The sequence below is a fragment of the Leptonychotes weddellii genome, chromosome 12 (genome assembly GCF_054177405.1).
Source record: "Leptonychotes weddellii isolate Sample4059 chromosome 12, ASM5417740v2, whole genome shotgun sequence".
Taxonomy (NCBI): Eukaryota; Metazoa; Chordata; class Mammalia; order Carnivora; family Phocidae; genus Leptonychotes; species Leptonychotes weddellii.
The window spans coordinates 36,687,377-36,704,977 of NC_138380.1; the positions used below are offsets into that span (position 1 = coordinate 36,687,377).

The 17,601-nt window shown below is 41.5% G+C and overlaps 1 protein-coding gene across 8 annotated transcripts in view; it reads left to right on the forward strand.

The window, feature by feature from the left end:
* The window catches only part of ELMO1 (engulfment and cell motility 1), a 518,756-nt gene that overhangs the window by 246,036 nt on the left and 255,119 nt on the right, over positions 1–17,601 (forward strand). For all 8 annotated transcript variants that reach the window (XM_081800259.1, XM_081800257.1, XM_081800260.1 and 5 more), the window contains one exon: positions 5,785–5,889. In XM_081800259.1, coding sequence (XP_081656385.1) covers positions 5,785–5,889 — 105 coding nt within the window. The remainder of the gene's footprint in view (positions 1–5,784; positions 5,890–17,601) is intronic.

The window sequence follows — 17,601 nt, forward strand, 5'->3', positions numbered from 1 at the left end:
GATCTCCTGTTGAGTTTGTAGGTGTTCAGAATGGTTTGATCCCTATCCAGCTGAATTCCTGAGAGGAGACGAAATCCAGGTCTCCTACTCCTCCGCCATCTTGCTCCGCCCCCCTAGTTAAGAGTCTCTTATGGTTTGCCTCCCTCTCTGAATTTGTCTTGTTTTATTTTTCCCTCCCTTCCCTTAATGATCCTCCGTTTTGTTTCTTAAATTCTATATGAGTGAAATCATACGATAATTGTCTTTCTCTGACTTACTTTGCTTAGCATAATATCCTCTAGTTCCATCCATGTTGTTGCAAATGGTAAGATTTCATTTTTTTGATGGCTGAGTAATATCCCATTGTGTGTACAATGTGTTAATGTAAAGTCCTATAAAAAATGTACACACACACACACGCACCCCCCACATCTTCTTTATCCATTCATCTTTCGATGGATATCTGAACGAGCAGGCATTTCAATAAAAGTCACTGCCTAACCAAACCCTTGTTACAGGGAGTCAAGGTTCCAGCTCCACTAGCTGGTGGATGTAAGTCCCTAACACACTCTTGCATTCGGTTACGGTGGAGGGCAGTGGCTTTCAAAGTATGGCCCAGCAGCCATCAGTAGCACCTGGGAACTTATATGAATGCAAATTCTTGGGCCTCACCCCAGACCTACTGAATCAGAACCAGGGTGTGGAAGGGGCAGCAATCTCTTGGGCCGGAGCCTCTAGGACATTCCGACCACTCTCAGATTTGAGACCCACTGATTTAGGAGCATGTTCTCAACTGTAGCTGGACATTGGATCATCTGCGGAGCTTTAAAAATCCAGTTACTTGGTTCCCACCCACAGTTTCTCATTGAACTGATTTGGGGTACAGCCTGGACATCAGGATTTTTCAGAGCTCCCCAGGGGATTTTCAGGTGCATCCTAGGTTGATAACTGCACTTCTAGGAAACCTGTTGAAATGCCCATGTACTCCATTCTCCTGGGTGGGAGGTGAGGAGTGGGACGCATGTGTAATCTGACAGAGCTCCCAAGTGATCTACTGTACCAATCAAACCCTGCCTCCCCTTGGAGAACATGACCTTAAACTACCAGCCTCACCAAATATCCTTGAGAGGGCTTTTCGTGGACTGAATATTCACTCAATGTGATTTGTTTTAAAGGTTGCTTTTAATGCTATATTTGTTCAGCAAATGTAGACGCTCATATAGCACAAATATTAACTCCTAAATTCTCAAAGGCTTTCCCCACCATATGCCATCTGGCAAGCATTATTGTAATCATCTCTTTATTATCCACACTAATGAAGGACTAGCATGGTATTGGTAATTGAAAAACACAGATCATTTAAAAATCATTCAGGCTAGTGCTGGCCCTGCTTCCCCAACCAGGAAGCATTCAGGAGTAGAAAATATTGACTGATGACAGTTTCCTACCTTCCCTGTGGAGGTACTAATACATCTTATTTTAGTCAGAAATGTGCGCGATAGAAGAAGTGAGAGGCTTCTAAATTATAATTGCTTTTTTTCTGAATAAAGGAGTCTGTTTTCTCGATGAGAAGCCAAAAGCACAAAGCAGATAAACAGTGAATATATTTAAAATGCATTTGTACGTTGGAACCAGTGGATTCACAGTGTGCTTTAGTAGAAGTTGCATGGGATTTGAGGAATCAGTGGGTCTGGATTCTAGACCTTATTCTGCTAATTGCTTGTGTTATTTGAAATGAGCCATTTCAGCCACCACTGGGCCTCCAAGTGTGGTCTCCATCCAGCACCATCAACATCACTGGGGAATTGGTTAGAGATTCAAATTCTCAGACCCATTACAACCCTTCGGAATCAGAGACTATGGGGTGAGACCAGGACTTGGTGCCCTCTAGGAGATTTGAATGGCTGCTCAAGTTCTATCATCACCGTTCTCTACCAAGGTGCAGTTTTCTCATCTATAAAATAAGGCTATCAGTAGATAATGTCTGAAGGCCATCCCAGCTCTTCAGTGGCCTTGATGTATGGCCTGAAACGGGTTGGAAGATTCTCTGTCTTGGGCCTTGAACCCATCCTTGGATGTGTGATTGAAATAACTCAGCTAAAAAGCTAGCATGTGGGTAACAGAAGAGAAACAGATCTCTGGGAGCTCTATACCCAAACACCTCCTAGAATGTTCACTATAAAATAAATTGTGCTTTCTTCAACTGCTTGGTACCATTTTCCCAAAATGAAAAACCCCGGTGCTTTGGAAGGGGAGGCAGATGCTACCCCCTTCTCTGGGGGCTGAGAGCTGTCTGTTGTGATTCACGGAGCGGCGCTTCTACAGGAACTAACAAATGGCGTCTCAGAAGGATGTACAGGGGTACACAGGCTTTGCAGTAAAACAAGGGGAAATTTCAAGCTATTTATCAAAGCTTTTGCAGCTTCCATTTCAAGACAGGTGGAAAGAAATAACATGGAACAAGAAAAGAAAATAAATCTGTATCCAGAGCATCTCATAAATAAGAAAGGAGTGGGGAAGCTGTTGGCCTTGCTGGATTCTCAGAGTATTTTTGTCACAGTGTAGAAAGCTTTCAAATGTTTTGGCATGTAATTCATATACTTTTTTTCATTATCAAAATCTGTGGTTATAAAATCATTTCACTGGCTATTAAAATCAAAAGAGAAAAAGGAAACAAGCATTTCAAGGAGAGGGAGACTGGGAAAATGATACCTGAAGTTAAAAGAGAGGGAGAAGAAAGAGCGAGAGAGCAAGAGAGCGGTGGTTCACCCACAAATACAAAATAAATTTTTTTTTCATCTAAAATGCAGTGATGCTTTATAATTTAGGACAAGTCATAGGAAATCAAAGGGAATTTTCTAATTGGCTTTTGTTTAGTAAGAGCCTATTTGCTGGAGACAATAGGGCATGGTTTATTGAACATGAGAGAGACTTTGGTCTGTTATGTCTGGGAGGGATGGCGAAATTTTAACTTTTATTTAAAAGGATGGATCACAGGCCCACTTTGCCGGAGCGAATGATGTTGGTTGCGCAGAACCACAGCCGACGAGGACCTGCGTTGGTCCTCTTTGTGAAATTCCCAGCAGTGTCCAGTTGACCAACAACTTGCCACTAAAATCCTGGTTAAAAGCCCATGCTCTGAGTTCAGATTCTGGCTGTACCGCACACTGGCTCTGCAACTGTGGGCAAGCTCCCCACATGCTCAGCCTGGTTCCTTGTCTTTCAGAGCAAGATAATAATAGAACCTACGTTGTGGGAGTTTTATGAGGACAAAGGGTGAGCCTATGCAAGGTACTTTACATCATGCCTGACGCGTAGTAGGCATTATTGTATTGGGACTACTTGCCAAATAGCTCTGTCTCTTTAAGAGACTCCTAAAAATAAACTACATGATTTCTTAACTGTACGACCTTCTGAGAGCACTATTTGATACCCTCCATGTGTGCCTAAGGAGGGGTGTGATTGGTAGGAGGCTCCGTGTGGATCCTGGGAGCACAACGGACACAAGACAAATGACCCTTGAGCCGTGGGGGCTTGCTGCCTGGTCAGCTTCCCTGACATAGCTCTGCGGGGTTATTCGAACTGGATTCGGAGGAACTAATTTTTGTCATTTGACTTCCTTTTTGTGTGTCTATTTTGGGAATGGACTCAGACCAACGCTAGATATAGGTGTGAAGTAAATGTCATGTTTTTCTCGTTTACATTTGACACACTCTTCTTTGTTGGCTGGGCCATGTTCATAGCAGCTAATATTGATTAGCCTATATTTTTCTCAAGTACACTTTTCTCAGGCTATGTGAAGTCTGAACGCTAACAGTACCAAAATAAATGCATTCGACTTATAAGCCGGGGGGAGGGAACAAAGTAGGAACAAAAGCATGCCGAGACATATTGTCCAAACAAGACATTGCCTGCTCTGCCAAATCCAAGCTGTGAGGCCCTGGGCGAGCTTCTTGTCTAATCTGAGTGGCAGTTTCCCATCTGTAAAAGTGGGGATAATAGTAATAATGCCCAGCGCCTAGTTATTATTAGAGAATACATGTAAAACGCCAGCTAGTGCTGGCCCTCAGCAAGTACTCAGCAAATACCAACTTTTAACATGTTACTTTAAAATGTTAAAATCTAACATATCAAAGTCAAAATAATAAATTTATGTATAGTGGAGGAATTCCACTCTTTTCTTCTAAAGAACTAAAGCTGTCATAAAACCTTTCATTATGAGTTACTTTTTGGACAGAATCTCTGGTCATTTCTTTCCAGCCTTTTGATCCCCTTGTTATTGAATACAAGCCTGGCGCTCTTCCTCCAGTGGGTATCAGATGAAGGCTGAACCCCACTGCATTTGATCTGCCCAGTGATTTTCATTTTTGTTACAATTATATTTATTTTAGGAGATGTATCTTTCTTATCATAAGTGGTATTATATTGGTATTTTAAAATCTTTCCAACATCTTTTTTTTTTTTTAAGGTTTTATTTATTTGAGAGAGAGAGCACAAGCAGTGGGAGAAACAGGCTCCCTGCTAAGCAGGGAGCCCTACGTGGGGCTCAATCCCAGGACCCCAAGGTCATGACCCGAGCCAAAGGCAGATGCTTAACTGACTGAGCCACCCAGGTGCCCCAAATCTTTCCAACATCTTAAATTAATCAGAATAAAATGCTAAAATAAAATACTGATATCACTGCACTGACCCAACTTGCTATAGAGATATGGACAGAGATGCTCTCGAAACTGTGAAACAGGCCAGTAGTCCTATAATTTTAGATGTCCTTTATTAGCTCATGATTTTTTTTTTTCAAAGCAGAATGGAAAAGACAGTTTAAATGTACTCTTCAATAATGTAGAAAAGTGTTGGTTGTTTGAACCTTGAACAAGTGAACAAGAAGGTCTTCCCGTACTTGAATTAGAAAAAATTGCAGTGAACCAAAATTTCCCTGGCAAATCAGAGATTCAAGCTGTTTATTAAGACATATTCAGGAACAAAACAAAAATAATGTAGTTGCATACAAATTAGCTGGGTTATGAGGTAAAAGCAGTTTTCTTTATTATCTCTTTAACATTTCTTTTTCATCTCCTCAACACCAAAAAAAAAAAAAGTGACTTCCTTAAATCATTTACCATTTAGATCTGAATTTTGGGGACAGATCTTGGTGATCGTTTTCAACGATTAATGGTGGAGAGTGTTTGCAGCTCTGAGCAGTAGTCTTGTGGTGTTTGCTGAGTGATCTTGAGCATTTGGAGAATTTGCTGGGCATATTTGTAGCTATTATTTTGTCTCTGTGGCTCTTGGCACTGTGTGTAGTGACCCCAAAGCCAGAAAGCTGCCTGACAGCAAGCTGGTGTCAGGACCGTCTAGACACCTGAATTTTATCAAGTGTCTATGCTCAGAGGCCTGCAGATGGTGTAAGCCTGGACAGGTCGTGACGTCCATGAGCGGGTGTGGCTATACTCAGCCCTGACACCTGAGGATGAGGAGGTTAAGGTGCAGCAGGATGAATGCCAGAGATGTGGCCTCATCCCAGGTCTCCCTCCCCAAATGTTATTGGTTCCATCCACAGCACAGCCACCAGAAGGGCAGTTTTTATATTATTTTCTTTTCCCCACAGGGCCCTACGTCTAAGAATAATCTTACATTTCGCTCTTCAGCTGAGTTTCCTAACCCCGGATAGGAAAGCTGCACCTGTAGAAAGTAAAGCCCCCACCGCCACCCCAGGAGGTTCACGTGAAGATAGAAAATGTCATGCTCCTTGATTATTTGGAACTGGGGAAAGAATTAACTTGATCAAACATTTTGTTTTAATCACAGAATCATGTCAACCCCGCCATGGACTTCACCCAGACGCCTCCCGGGATGTTGGCCCTGGACAATATGCTGTACTTTGCCAAGCACCACCAGGATGCCTACATCCGGGTAAGCATGCAGTCTTTCATCTGCTGTAGTGTTCCTACTAAATTTGAATTTCTAACTTACAGATATGGAGGGATTACCTTTAGATGAGTGGCTCTGGAGTTTTGGCTTTCCCCATTCAGTAAAAGAAATATTAAAATTAAATGAAATCAATAGGGACACTGAAACCGAGATTTTTAACTTAAATTTTCTCATGCAATGACATTAAAAAACACACACACACACAGTAGATACCGGAAAACGTCTTATATATAGTTCTACAATGAATTATGACGAAACTCTTAAATAGCCAGGAAGATAAATGATCTATCCCAAACCTGCACAATCCCAACTTTAGTGGAGACCCCTGAGGCTTATTCCACTTGTGGGAAGAGAGACCGAAGATTCTCTCTGGTTCTGCTTCTGTTCAGTCCAATGCCGGAGACCCGATAAGATAAACAAAAAGAAAGAGAAGAATGGGAGAGATGGGGAGGGAAGAGAAATGCCTTCTCTCACATTTCATAACAAACTAGTGAAACTCCCAATTACCGAGAGAGGGAGACTCCTTTGTGGGCAGGGCAGAAGGAAACCGGAAGGTGCCCCCTGCTGAGTGGGCCGTGCAGGTGTGGGAAGGACCAAGTGTGAACCAGCAGGAGCCTAGGGACAGTGACATAGGGCTGCCCCACGGGAGGCCCTGGATTTGTGCTGACCCCTATCCCCTGTCCTCAGGGAGAGGGGCCCAGATTCAGTGGGGTTGAGGTATATCATCCAAGATTGAGATGGAGGAGGATATGAATTAATGGGACAAGGGAATAGGCAAGTGGTTAAAAAGATGACTAGATCTCAGCTTAGAAAATACTTGATGAATGGATTGCCTAATGCAGCAAGAGTAAGGCTCAGACTAGAAGAAGATGAGTCTGTTACTCTGACGTTCTCTGTTGGATCCCTCTTGGCAGCACTGGCTTTCTGGAGACCGGGGTTCAAGACCTGGCACCGTCATGGTCTAGTGATGTAAATGTGCGCAATTCCTTTTGTCTAGGCTAAAGTTTCTTCTCCGAACAAGGGAGCAGTACTCCCCCAGGAGGCATTTGGAAATGTATGGGTAGGCTTCATTGTCACCATGCCAGATGGGGAGGGAAGAGAAATGCCTTCTCTCATATTTCATAACAAACTAGTGAAACTCCCAACTACCGAGAGAGGGAGACTCCTTTGTGGGCAGGACAGAAGGAAACCGGAGGGTGCCCCCTGCTGAGTGGGCAATGCAGGTGTGGCCAAAGCCTGTAATTCATGGGACACTCTGCACAGTGAAAGATTGTTCTACCCAGCAGCGGCCCCCTTGAAAAAAGTCATGCCAGATTTCTGAGTTCCCTGTAGGCACTATATTTTAACTTTATGCGTTTTTCTATATATGTGGTTTGACAGGCTTTGATTTATACCGAAATATTATTTGTAATTTGATTATGTAAAGGATTTTATGCATTCCTGCGAATGGTCTGGGATCAGGTGCTTGGTCAGAAATGCAGTCTTTCATAAGAAAATTATTTTTTCATGAAAGTTTAATTTGGCTTATATGCGTGTATATTTATTGCACAGATTTTTTTTTCTAGGAATATAATCCCCTCTTACAGTAAGTAAATTAATATTTTTGAGATTCCATATAGTATAGCCTTGGAGGGTTGAGTGTGAAAAGAAAAAGCCAAATAGATATTGAATTTAACATTGATTAATGTTTGTGGATGAAGGTTTCTAAAATTAGAGCTTATTGATGCTGAATGTATTGTTAATTTCATAAAAAACGTATGTCTCATGAAAAGTAATTTAACATTTGGAGCCCATTTTCCTCAATGCATTCTCTAAACTGTTATAAGTAAAATTAATACATGGCCACTTGAAAGAACTTGATATCTGATAGGGACTTAAAAGAAAAAACTCTTTGTAAAGAAAAATGTGGCCCTTTTTGTCCACATGCCCTTTTCTATTGTATTATTTTTTTTTTCACATGCCCTTTTCTTTACTGATTAGACAATATCTATATGTGATTCTATCTATATCTCTACATCTATAACTGAGATGTCTGTTATTTTCTCAAAAGTGTCTCTTTTCCTGATGTTTTCTGTGTCCCATCTGACTTTGGGACATTAACTCCCGGATGGAAAGCCAAAGCTATTTACATGAACAGTTGGGGTTAGGGGATCACATATAAAATCTGAGGCCTTCCGCAAGGAAGTTTTGGGGTGACTCTGGAAACAGTTATCCCAGTAATAGTGAAATGTGGTACAGACAGTAGAAACTGTCATCCCAGACAGCTAATTAAATTTTTTTTTTAAGATTTTATTTATTTATTTGACAGAGACACAGCGAGGGAGGGAACACAAGCAGGGGGAATGGGAGAGGGAGAAGCAGGCTTCCCGCTGAGCAGGGAGCCCAATGTGGGGCTCGATCCCAGGACCCTGGGATCATGACCTGAGCCAAAGGCAGACGCTTAACTACTGAGCCACGCAGGCACCCCACAGCTAATTAAATTTTGATCCATGAGCTGAGTGTTCTCTTCTGAAACATAAAAATGGTTTTGGTTTTTTTTTAAATAAGTTTATATTTTGATGAAATTTGCTTTCTTTTTGACCAGGTAAATCTCTCCTGTCTGAATGCAGTTATTCATTTATTATTTATATCTTTCATTCAATAAACTCTTATGCTGTACCTGAATATGGCCTCACCCTTCACTTTGCCAGTCACATTTAGTTGAGATATTTAAAAGGAATTATAACACACACATACACACCCACACACAGGCGCACACACACATATTTCCTCTTCACCCCTGACACCCCCCTCCAGCTATCCTGTTCCCTCAAATACCATGTATTTGTATTTTTCTGAATTGTCTTCTTGCCCTGTGTTCTAATTCATCTGCCACTCACTTTTCGACACCCCGTACCAAGGCTTCCACTCATCACTTTGCAGAAGCTGTTCTCCTGCCAAATGGAGAACAGCCCCCAGCTATCTTCATCTCATCTGGCTTTCCACTGACACTGGACACTGTGTGCCATTGACCAGTTTTTTTCTTTTTGCCTGAAGCCAGTCCTGTCTGTCTTGGTTCTCTTCTTGTCCATTTCTCTTCGTCTCTCTGGTGGTTTTCTCTCCCTCTGCCTGTCCATCTAATGCACACTATCCCAAGGACTCAACTGTAGACCTTTTTTCTTCTCAGTGACTCAGGCTGCACATGTTTACTGAGTAACTATCAAATGCCCAGGGAGCTAGTTGATGGGGATTCCCCAAAGAACAAGTCACTCATGAGTCCTGTCATGAAGGAGTTTACTGTCTAGAGATGGAAAGGAGGGGTGAAGAGATAAATGCCAGGCACTTTCCAAGTCACTTGGAATGTATTTTGATTCGGTGGTGGTGGGGCGGGGAGGATACTGGGGACACCGAGGAGAATCACCAACACATATGTGGGAGTCAGGTCTGGAATGTTTCCTGGAGAAAATGGCATCTACACTAAGACCTATTGGATAATGCTGGATAATCAGATGAAGGGAAGGGGACATGGGAGAGTAATCCAGGTGGAGGGAGACATGCAAACAAGTAAAGGTGTGGCCTTTTTTAGGGAACCAAAATAGTACAGTGTGGCTAAATGGAAGTGCTAAATATGATCTTGGCTTGAGGCAGATGTGGGCTGGATCATTAGGGACCCCAGAGGCCTTACGAAGGTGTTTGTTTGGACTTTAACCTCAAGGCATTGAAGAATTTCTGAAGTGTTTTAAGTAAAGATGATGTGAGTAAATTTTAGAAAAAACCCTTTCCTGCCAGAAAACAAATGTGAAAAATCAAGACTAGAGGCAAAAATGAACTTGGGGAACTTAAGGAGAAACTGAACTAAGGTAGAGGCAGGGGTACTGGGGAGAAGCAGTTTGAGTGAATTATCTTGGAACTGAAATAAACTGGGCTCTCTCTCTGAGGAAGAGGGAGATGACTGGCTTGAGTGAATGGAAGGACAGTGGTGTCATTAATGAGGGTCTGTGAGGCGCTAGTCATTTGGAGACATCCACACCCTTATATGCATGTGGGATATCTGTCCAGTGGGCGTGTCTAGTAGGCAGTAAGCTGTGGGCAGCAGAGCTCAAGCCCAGGTAGACGCCACATTCTGTAAATTCTACATTCTTAAATTTGATCATTACCTTTAATATGTTCATCTAGATTGTTGCCATATTATCTTAATGGCCTCGCTACTGAAGTCTGGTATCTTCATGCTCACCTTCCATGCCAGCTTCTAGGATGATCTTTCTAAACAGAGTTCAGAACATTTTGGGAACTAACCCTGGCCCACTAGCCTCCCTCTTGTGGTACCCGGCACATCGTATATTTTAACAATTTTTTGTTAATTGATTAGAGGCTCTCTTTAGTTTTTATTTAAATGGCCTCATGCCAAGGATTAATTTGTTTTTATCATCTGAGAATCATGGGCTTCGTTCCTTTTAACAAAACTACATAAAGACATATTTTTGCAACATGAGTTTATTGACCGGCAGCCTGGTTTCTTGTGTGTTATTTTTTTTTTCTTAAAGATTTTATTTATTTGTCAGAGAGAGAGAGAGAGAGACAGAGCACAAGCAGTGGGAGAGGGAGAGGCAGAGGGAGAAGCAGACTCCCTGCTGAGCAAGGAGCCTGATGTGGGACTCGATCCCAGGACCCCGGGACCATGACCTGAGCTGAAGGCAGCCGCTTAACTGACTGAGCCACCCAGGCGTCCCTCTTGTGTGTTATTTAAATATACTCTGTAACTGTGTAATAATGAAAGCACTGGATGTAAATGAATTATCCCACACTTGGACAGGCCCAGAACACGAGGAAGAATTGCAAATCTGAGCATCCCACTATGCCTGGAGTAAAACCTGGAGGCATAGCATGATTTCAGACTTCTGGGTCTTATTTACTGTGGGCATAATTGCTTTCACTTTTTCTGGAGCTGCTTCTCTCCCCAGCTCTCCCCACCAAAGCTCTGTCTGTGAGAGGTGGAAGGTGGCACTTGGCTCTCTCCCATGATCCTGCTGTCATTATTTCACAGATAGGATAATGGTGCAGCGCTGAGTGTGTTGCATGTTTTGTTTTTGTTTGCCTTTTTTGTTTTGTTTTTCCCTCCCCTCCCTGGAGTGGCAATTCTCAATACCTTGGAAGAAAGAAGATTAGGGACTCCACTGGAAATAAAACCTTTGGACTAATAACATGTATTCTTGTTGTATTTAATTATTCATTGGGAGCTGCTGAAAAACCCAAAATGATTTGGTTTTACATTTGGTTCAAGACTCACGCTGGCTATTGTGGGAGTCAAGATTGAGCCACACAGCAGGAAGTAATGACGAAGAAATTTATGGGCTCCAAAACACGCGGTGGTCAGATCTGAGGAAGAAGTAGGATCATAAAAAATACTTAAGACATATGACAACTAAAAGAAAGAATGGTTTCAGGATGCAGTTCAGTCTTTTTTTTTTTTTTTTTTTAAAGATTTTATTTATTTATTTGAGAGAGAGAATGAGACAGAGAGAGAGCACGAGATGGGGGAGGGTCAGAGGGAGAAGCAGGCTCCCTGCCGAGCAGGGAGCCCGATGCGGGACTCGATCCCGGGACTCCAGGATCATGACCTGAGCCGAAGGCAGTCGCTTAACCAACTGAGCCACCCAGGCGCCCCAGGATGCAGTTCAGTCTTGACGGTCCCATTTGTCATCCCCTGTTTGAGCCGAGAAAATGTGTACCTAGAGGGGTTTGGGTAGCATATGAGACATGTTGCATAGATTAGCTCAGTCTTGAAAAAAATCCTCGGGAAAAGCACTGTCATCACCGTTTTATAGACTCAGGAACTGGGATCTAGAGAGGTGCAGAGAGTTCCACTAGGTCAAATAGCTGGTAGACAAGCAGAACTTAAACTTAGGTCTTTGGCCTTCAAATATCAGGCTCTTTCCAACCTGTAGCTTCCTGTCTCAGGGCTTGAAGTGTGGTGGTCACAACAGTGCTGTTCTTGAAATGGAGGAAAAGAGGACAGAGTCACATGATTAGAAGACACGGAAAGTTGATGATGCCATCCAGGAAGTGTTTGTATTTACTTACGGTCTTCCTAAATCTAGCATAATCAGGAAGTCATTCCTAAAAGTAAGAGAGGTGGTCCCTTCTCTTTCCATTTAACTACAGACTTTGTATGCAACATCACAGTGTCTTTATTAAATTGTAAATCCTGTGCTCGCTTCGGCAGCACATATACTAATATTAAATTGTAAATCCTTTGAAAACCCAGGCTGTCTTTTTCCTATATGTTACCATTACCGAAGATGTGATTGAGACTCGAGTGATGTTATTTAAAGGAGTAAATAAGCCTGGCAAAGGTATCACTGCAGAGCTTTCCAGATTTCCGATGTGGTTGTAAGTTTCAGACTAGTGACACGAGAAGTGACATTTAGAAGATCAGGGGAGCTTCAGAACCTATTGTCAGTCATCTGTCTCCCTCTTGGCATTACAGACAGACAGAAGCATGCTGTGCATTAATCCCAGACCCTAAAGACGTCAGATAAGCTATTTAAATGTGCAACAATAAAAGCCAAATGCATGCAAATGAGATATTCCTGTTATTGCTTACATCTTTTTCAGAGGAAAAAAATTCACACAGAAAAGGAAAACAGCCCATCTTCTTAGATGCTAAAAAGCATCTAACTAAAGGAAGAGAAATTCCTTTTAATAGTCGCATTTATTCATTCACTGACTCATTCAGGAAATATTATCAAACACCTACCATCTGCCAGGCTGGTGCCATGCACAGTGGATGTGGTGGTCAACAAGAAAGGCAGGGTCTAGTTCTTAAATAGCAGAAATTAGAACAGCAGACAAAAGAAGAGAGTAGAGCTTGTTTGTTTTATTGTGTTTTCTTTTCTTTTTTTCCCCTCTGCCTTGAGGTTTTTCTTGTTTCCTTCTGAATTTTTAGATGTGACCTATCCTGGGCACATCTACCAAGTCACAGAACCTTTACTTGATAGTTCTTTGCCGTTTCCCACAATATTTTGAGCAGGTAAACATTTCACCATTTTATAAATTATCATACTATTTAACTCTAAACGAATCACTTAGGACTTGCTTTCTTAACCAGTGACCTAATTTTAAGCAATGGCACTACTTCTTAGAGAAATATTCTGGTGTTTGGTCAGTGGGGACTAGACCAAACCTGATGCCTCTTGTATGTTTTCTTTGGTGTGGTATTTGTCATAAATAAAATGTTTTCTTAATGAGGTTGTTAGGCAACTAACACAGAATTTATAAAATCTTGAGGCTTCTAGTAACAAAATTAAGAGTAAACACTGGAAACTACTTGTTTTGCATGCACCCTGCAATTCTTGCCTCCTAGCTTATGATGAACATTTCATTTAATTGGAATATCTTTGCACCCTGGGTCACTATGCTAGACGATAATGGATTTCCCGAGTGGGGAAAAGTAGAAATCCCTTTAAAAATAAGATTAATTATAATGGTTTCATGCAGTTGTGAGCCAGGGCACATGTATGTTTCTAATGTAATACCAAATCAGAACAGAAATATTTATAATATGTCAAGTAAATTTGATTATGGGAAAAGATGGATATTTGTACTTAAGAATTGTTTTCTCAAGCTTCTTTCACTATAGTCATTTTTTTTAACAGATGAAAAATTTAAAGCGTGTTTACACTATTTCAGAACCTTTAAATGGATTCTTCTTCCTCATGATGCATACACAGTAAACAATACTTCTAAAAACTAGTTGGGAGAAATATTGGCTTAGATCTTAACTCACCACTGAGATGTGGAGGCCTAGGTCTGGAGGCAGAACTGAAAAGGAAATGCTCTGAGATGACCTAGGATGGAAAAGCTACCATCTTTTAAACCTTTGCCTATTTTGAGTACTTAACATACATTATTTGTAATCTTCCGTGCAGTGCTCCCAGAGATGGGAAGATAAGGTGACCTTTGTACCCTCTTCTTCCAGTACACAGATCTCTCTGTTTGCTGAGGCCCACCTCAGGTTCAAAGCCGTTTTGGGGATACTCCTTTTGACTTCTCTCTCCTGTGTCAGAGGACATAAACATACTTGTAATAGCAAACACAGAGCTTGCCATGAGATAACAACTATGCTTAGCACATTTATTAATCTTTCACAACACCCTTATGAGGTCAGCACTGTTGTTATTTCTTTTTTTTTTTTTAAGATTTTATTTACTTATTTGACAGAGACACAATGAGAGAGGGAACATATGCAGGGGGAGTGGGAGAGGGAGAAGCAGGCTTCCCGCTGAGCAGGGAGCCCAATGTGGGGCTTGATCTCAGGACCCCATGACCTGAGCCGAAGGCAGACCCTTAACAACTGAACCACCCCAGGCGCCCAGCACTGTTGTTATTTCTATTTTACAGATGAGGAAACTGTCACACAGAGAAGTTAGGTGGCTTGCCCAAGGTCACACAGCTGAGGAAGTGCCAGACCTGAATTTAAAGCCAAGCAGTCTGCTTCCAATGGCTTTTAGGGGTTTGTAGATTCATATGGCGGGGGGGGGGGGGGTGGTTGCAGCTGCAGTTGAAATGAGTCTGTGGTTGTGTTTGCTCAAGTGGCGCAGTATTTTTAAAGGGAAGAGAATTTAAATTGCCTGTAGGCAGGGCATGCATTCCCTCTTCAAAAAACTGTGAGCACCAGAACTCTATTATATTCTGTCTGGCTGCTTCATGCATTCTTGTTATCTGCCTTGTACCTGAGGTCCTCAAGTTAGCGATCACTGATACCGGTGGTCTGCAGTGACATTTGTGAAGTTCTGAATACAGTCTCAACACACAGTAGGTGCTCAAACCATTTTTATTTGCCGTTTCCCTTTCCCAGTCCCCAAAGTTGTGCTTGATTAATGTCTCATCTCTCTCTTGCTAAGAATAAAGGACTTAAATTTCAATCTCCCAAGGGCAGGCAAAAGGAATAGGCATGGTTCTCAAATTCTCCAGTTGTAAATTTTAAGGAAGAAAAGTCATCAGATCTTTTTATAAATACACTGGACCAGTGTTCTTGGGGCTCCAGGCATGGTCAGCCTCCACACTCTATGTCAGACCATGCAACAGGTCCCTTGCTGCCCACTAGCTGGCATTTAAAGGGAACAGGAACCAAGGATCCTACATGCACGAAGGCAGGGTGCTGATGGAGGCAATGCTGAGTCTTTAAAATAAATTAAGGAACTTTTAACATTTCAAGGGGGAAATTGGCAGTTTCCCAAGCAGCATAATTACAGGACAGTGTGTAATGTGTAATTAAACTTAACTATGAAGCAAATGATTGGAATAAAGCTTGGTGGCACATCATTTTTTGTTCCCACAGTGCTGACAGATCCTCCCCTCCCCTTGTCCCTGAAATGGCTTTAGCAGCAATTGCTCCTGATTTTTTTTAAATGAAATTATATGTTGCCAGTTAAACACACAGTTTCATGTAAAGGAACCTTTTTTATTTGAATGACGTTTTCCTTCTAGGTGATCTGGAGCACAGAATCAGTTTGGAATAACAAGGACCCCAAGGCATAGCCTTTCTGGGACTTTAAAATGACTCTTTGTCTAATAATTCGTTTACATACTTTATTCTTTGCTTTTATGTTTATTCTTTCTTTGACCAAGGTCCACAGCCTGGAGGCTTATTTTCATGTAGCTTTTTTGTGTTATAAAAATAGCGGCATTAATTTCATTGATTGTGAATAACCAAGCTGTTACTGCCAGTCAGGACCCCTTGAGAGTGTGAATATATGTGATAGACTTACTAATTGCACTGGAAGGTAGAATTTCTGACTTCCAAAGTCAATGATTTGAATGGGATGCTTCAGGCCTCGGGATGAGATCATTGTTCAATATGGGCTTGGTTTTGTCTCAGAAGGCCAATCGTCTGAGCAAATGCAGGTTCCACATACCTTACCTGCTGGATATAACAGTGTACACATTCTGTGCTCACACCACCTGAGTTCTTGTGGTACTGGATTCAGTTTCTGAAATCTGAAGCAGGACTAAAACATGATGATTATCTGTTTCATTCTCCTTTGCTACCAGCTCAAGCTGGGTATTAGGTTCAGAATTTTTTATTTAGCTATATTTATTAGTTTTTCCGTTTTTGGTTTTTTTTTTTAATGCAGTAGGACTTTAAAACACAGTGATGGATTGCTTGAGAAAAAAAATGAAACCAAGCTACATAATGAACTCTGTGTAGTTGACACACTGTAAACCTAAGCTCAGTGTGAATTATTACAAGGGCAGAAACTACAGATACCCTTGCTAGAGGATCAGTGAAGCCCTGAGCTGACAGTCACTGTCCCGAGTTCTCTTAGACTCAGTGATCTCTTCCCGTTCGTTCTCCAAACTGGGTTCCCTCAGTCCACATTGTCCATTTTTATATCTCACTATGCTGAACAAATAAATATTTATTGAGTACTTGCTCTGTGACCAGCTGCCTCCTTTCTGCTATTATTGGTCAAGCTTCCATCTTCGATTATACATTTTCTACCTTCACGGTACAGAGCTCAGCTCAGTAGCTGCTGTGCTGGGAGTTTGCTGTTATTTCTCCCCTTTTTGTTCTCATTGCTGCACCATATTGCAGTGCAGAAATTCCAGAAGTTGCAGATCACTTCTGCCTGTTTTTTAAGAGGGAAAGTTTTCTGGGAATCCTTTCTCTTGTGTGTGCCTAGAGTTGGAAGGTGTTATAGGCCTCATTGGCTTTTTAGTTATTTTTAAATAATAGACTTTATTTTTTAGAGCAGTTTTAAGTATACAGAAAGTTAGAGCAGAAGGTACAGAGGGTTCCCATACATCCCCCTGCCCCTCTCTGCCACACACAGTTTCCCCTATAATTAACATCTAGCATTAGTGGGGTACATTTAGTCATGTTTGATAAGCTAATGTCCTGCAACCTGTTATAATTGCTTATTGGTTCCAGGAGTTGTTTGTTGAGTCTTTGGAATTTTCTAGATAGATAATCATGTCATCTGTGTACAGTTTTATTTCTGCCTTCCCAGTCTGTACACTTTGTATGCCTTTATCTTTTTGCATTACCTAGGACTTTCAGTAAGATATTGAGGAGGAGTGATAAGAGGGAACACCTTGTCTTGATCCTGATCTTAGGGGGAAAGACTCAAGTTTCCCAGCAATAGGTATGATGTTAGTTAGCTGTAAATTTTTTATAGATGTTCTTTATTAAGTTGATGAAGTTCCCTATCAGTATTTGTTTGCTAGGACTGCCATTACAAAGGACCATGGACTAGGTGGCTCAAACAATGGAAATATATCCCTTCACATTTCTGGAGGCCAGAAGTCTGAGATCAAGGTGTCTATCTTGTAAATGTTTCTTCTAAGATCTCTCTCCTTGGTTTGTAGATGTTTGTCTTCTCCCTGTGTCTTCACATGGTCTTCTTTCTTTCTGTGTCTGTGCCCTATGTAAGGACACCAGTCATATTGGATTAAGACCCAATGTAATGACCTCATTTGACTTAATTACCCCTTTAAATAACTTGTCTCCAAATATAGTCACATTCTGAGGCACTAGGAGTTAAGACTTCAATAAATGAATTTAGCCCAATTCATTAGCACAATTCAGCCAATAGCACCCTCTATTCCTAGTTTGCTGAGAGTTTTTATCATTAATGGATGTTGGATTTTGTTAAATGCTTTTTCTATGTGCATTAATATTATTGTATGATTTTTCTACCTTTGCTGTGATTA